Raw genomic sequence first — 3,757 nt, 5'->3', positions numbered from 1 at the left:
CGGATTGGGGACCACTTGGGCTCTCACCCTAGACCCCGCCCTTGTCCCCAGCAGTTGGACAGAAATGGAAATGTGTAAGTTGGAATTCATCAAATTGAAACATTCTGTTAATCAATGGACACGATGAGGAAAATGAAAAGCCAACCCATTTAATGGGAGAGAACATTTGCTAGCTATAGATTGGATAAACATTAATAACCTGCCCATATGCCGAACTCTTACAACTCAGCAACAAAAAGTCAAAGAACCAGATTAAACAACGGGAAGAGACTCGATATAAAATGTTCTTTAAGCCGAACCAGTTTGGCTCAGTGGACAGAGCGTCAGCCTGCAGACTCAAGGGTCCTGGGTTCGATTCCGGTCAAGGGCATGTACCTTGGTTGCAGGCACGTCCCCACTGGGGGGCATGCAGGAGGCAGCTGATCGATCTCTCTCATCGATGTTTCTGACTTTCTATCCCTCTCCCTTCTTCTCTGTGAAAAATCAATAAAATATATTGTAAAAAAATGTTCTTTAAAGGTGATGTACAAATGAACAATAATTCAGCGAGAAAATAAGCGGCATCATAATTATCACAGAAATGCAAATCAAAGCCACATTGAAGTAGCCTTTCACACCCACTAGTAGCCTATCATTTTTTTAAAAGGAAAATACCAATGTTGGCAATTATGTGGAGAAATTGGAAGCCTAATACTTTGCTGGTGGGAATGTAAACTGATGCTGCCACTATGGACTACAATCCAGAATTTCCTCAGAAAGCTATACATAGAAACTACCATTTGACTCAGCAATTCCACTCCCAGGTACATAACCTAAAAAACAGAAAACATGTCTGAACAAAAAACGTACATCAAGTTCACAGCAGTATTATAACCGCCCCAAACTAGAAACACCCTAATGTTTATCAACTGATCAACAGAAGAACTCAATGTGGTACATCCATACAATGGACTATTATTCAGAAAACCCCTTAATGCCCTTGTTCTCCATTAGAGAAGACGTGCACACATCCAGATTCCTCCACACCATGGACAATTCCACAGTCACAGAGATGGGGTGTGTGTGTGTGGGGGTAATGTCTATCTTTCTGATGGCAAAGAACCTGTTAGGTCCTTCAGGTGAGCAACCAATGCTCACAGCAGTGTGTGGACACTGCTCACTTGCAGCGGAAGACTGAGCTTCTGAGGGCAGACTTCAGTGCCTCTAAGGGAAAAATCTTTTGTTTTTAATAATTGATGTTTAAAGGGAGAGAGGAAAGGAAAGAGAGGAGGGAGGGAGAGAGAGAAAGAGAGAGAGAGAGAGAGAGAGAGAGAGAGAGAGAGAGAGAGAGAGAGAGAGAGAAAGAACATTGGTGTGCTTTTCCAATTATTTATGCATTCATTGGTTGTCTCTTGTATGTGCCCTGACTGAGGAATCAAATCCACAACCTTGGTGCACTGGGGCAGCACTATATAACTGAGTTACCTGGCCAGGGCCAACTTCAGTGCTTCCTTCATTATTGGCCATGTGACTATATTGCTTGTTCAAAAATACATAAATTAAACTATTGGAGGAAAATGAAAAGGTGAGCCCGCAGGACTCATCAGGAGATGGAGGGTCAGTGAGGAGCAGCTCAGTCATGTGGAGGGTGCCTAGTTGTCCTGGTTCAGCTGACGGGGGATTGGAGAAGTCCTCAGGGAGTGAAGGGCCAACGGGGACAGCTGCTCACAGTGGCCATGAGGCTGAGGAAGAAGAGAGACCACTGGGTCCACCCACAGGGGCTGTCTGGTCACCGGGTGATTCCCGGATGATGCAGGGTCCGGCCCTGTCCTGATCTGGAAGAGGCCTTGCTCCCTATAGCCCATGATTGGCTCCTTCTTACCTGAGCAACCACCTGGTGTATGGTTCTGCCGGGCACCTGGGACAGGAAGAGAGGAGTTCCCTCGTCAGTGAGCTGAGATGGGGTGAGGATTGTTTAGGCATTGCACTTCCACCCTCAGAGAACACAGAAATGCAAGAGGGACAGGTATTGTGCCCTTGAGGTCCCCTACACAGCCAGGCCTCCAGGACAAACACCCAGCACACCTGCCTGGCCCTCCTGCTCTGCACACCCTCAGCGACTTGGTGTTCCGACCCAGCACTCACAGGTGACGTTGAGCTGGATGGTTGTCTCCACGGTCACACCAGCCGCAGGAAAATGCACCTGACAGGTGAGGTTGGTGCCGTGGTCCTGGGGCCGTGGGGTGAGGGTGAGCACAGAGGAGAGGCGGGTCCTGGGGCCCAGGGAGCTGTGGGCAGCTGATGTCCAGGAGAAGATGGGGGGCGTGCCCCGCTCACAGGCCCAGGGCACAGAGCAGGTCAGGTTCCTGGGGCAGCCGCTCTTGAGGGGCCCCGAGATGAGGATGCTGGGTGTGTGGTGAGGGCTGGTGAGGAGGGGGAGACAGGGCATCAGGAGGGAGGGTCCCAGGTGCAGCCTGAGAGAAGCCTAGGTCTTTGGTCCAGCTCCTCCCTCTGAGCCCAATAGGCTGTACCCCAACCCCCTCCCAGAATGGGGTTCCCTCCCAGTCCTGCCCTGGGCTACCGTGAACTTCTCCCAAGGCCTCTCCTGGAGCCCGTTCCTTACCTGTCACATGCACAGAAAGCATGTTCTGTATGTAAGAATATTTATGCCACTGGGAAATTCCTCTCTCCACCCGAAAAAAATATAATCCGTCATCTGTCCTCCGGGCGTCTCTGATGTCCAGGGAGCAGTTCTTGGTCTGGGGATCCCCGAGGAGGTGGAATCGGCCCTGGGTCTCCTCCTGCACGTTACGAGCCGGGTTGTTTGTGACCACAGCAGCATCCTGATTTATATTAGCTCCTCCCTGGAACCAGTAGCCATATGCAGGGGAAAGATGATTCCAGTCGCGCCCCGGGTGGGTGAAGGTGCAGGGCACAAACACACACAGGCCCTCCTGCACCATCACGGGTGTCTGCACCGTCAGCCTGAGTCTTTCATCCTGAGCCTGGGACCCTGCAGGAAAAGGAGGGTCAGCCGCTGCCCCCAACCCCCTCTCCCTCTCCCCTCAGGTTCTCACCTGCCCATAGCAGGGGCAGCAGCCACAGCATCTCTGACATGGAGGGTTTCTGGGCTCCTGTGTGTGGAAAAAGAATGAAGACAGTGAGTGGGAGGAAGGAGCATGGTGTGACCATGGCAGCTGGGGAGGGGCATGAGAACTTGGCCTTTCACAAAAGAGAAACCTCAGAGCCCAAGAGCTTCCCCTCTCTGCACAGAGCAGGCAGGCACCCCACAGCCCAGAGACCCAGGACACCCTCCCAGAGAAGAACCTCACCCTGAGTCCTGTCTAATCTCGGGTCTTCCCTGTAGCTTCAGAGCTGAACCAGGACCTCTGAGGACATCTGAGGAGGGGACACAGGAGTCTCCTATGGTCCTCCCTTTAGGGGCTTTTCTGAGCTCTGGTGTCTACACCAGGCATGTAAAATATACGGAAGGATCTTAGGTAAAGTGTCAGGGGCAGCCATTATTTCAGGCATTCATTCATTCATTCATTCACTCATTCATTCATTCACCCATTCACTCCCTCATTCATTCATTCTGCACAGAGAGGGAGGACACCCCACAGTCCAGAGACTCTCAGGCGCCGGTCCATCCAGCATGTTCTGGACCTGGGTGAGGCCCAACCTGACCCACAAGGGGGCCAGCAGGGGCCTCTGCAGATCTGAGGATTGAGACCATGAGTGGGTGTCTGAGTCCTGCCCAGGCAGAGGTGCTATTGGT

At 51.6% G+C, this 3,757-nt stretch overlaps 1 protein-coding gene across 1 annotated transcript in view; it reads right to left on the bottom strand.

The window, feature by feature from the left end:
- The window catches only part of LOC102756894 (myeloid cell surface antigen CD33), a 10,839-nt gene extending 7,743 nt beyond the window's left edge, over positions 1-3,096 (bottom strand). Inside the window, exons 1-4 of the mRNA XM_015564396.1 lie at positions 3,057-3,096; positions 2,709-2,992; positions 2,125-2,209; positions 1,862-1,897 (exon numbers count right to left, since the gene is read on the bottom strand). Of these exons, the coding sequence (XP_015419882.1) occupies positions 1,862-1,897; positions 2,125-2,209; positions 2,709-2,992; positions 3,057-3,096 (445 nt within the window). The remainder of the gene's footprint in view (positions 1-1,861; positions 1,898-2,124; positions 2,210-2,708; positions 2,993-3,056) is intronic.
- Between the last annotated feature and the right edge of the window lie 661 nt (positions 3,097-3,757).

Source organism: Myotis davidii, unplaced genomic scaffold (assembly GCF_000327345.1).
Source record: "Myotis davidii unplaced genomic scaffold, ASM32734v1 scaffold2152, whole genome shotgun sequence".
NCBI lineage: Eukaryota > Metazoa > Chordata > Mammalia > Chiroptera > Vespertilionidae > Myotis > Myotis davidii.
The sequence above is the reverse complement of the archived record's forward strand: the minus strand, read 5'-3'. Positions and strand labels throughout refer to the sequence as shown.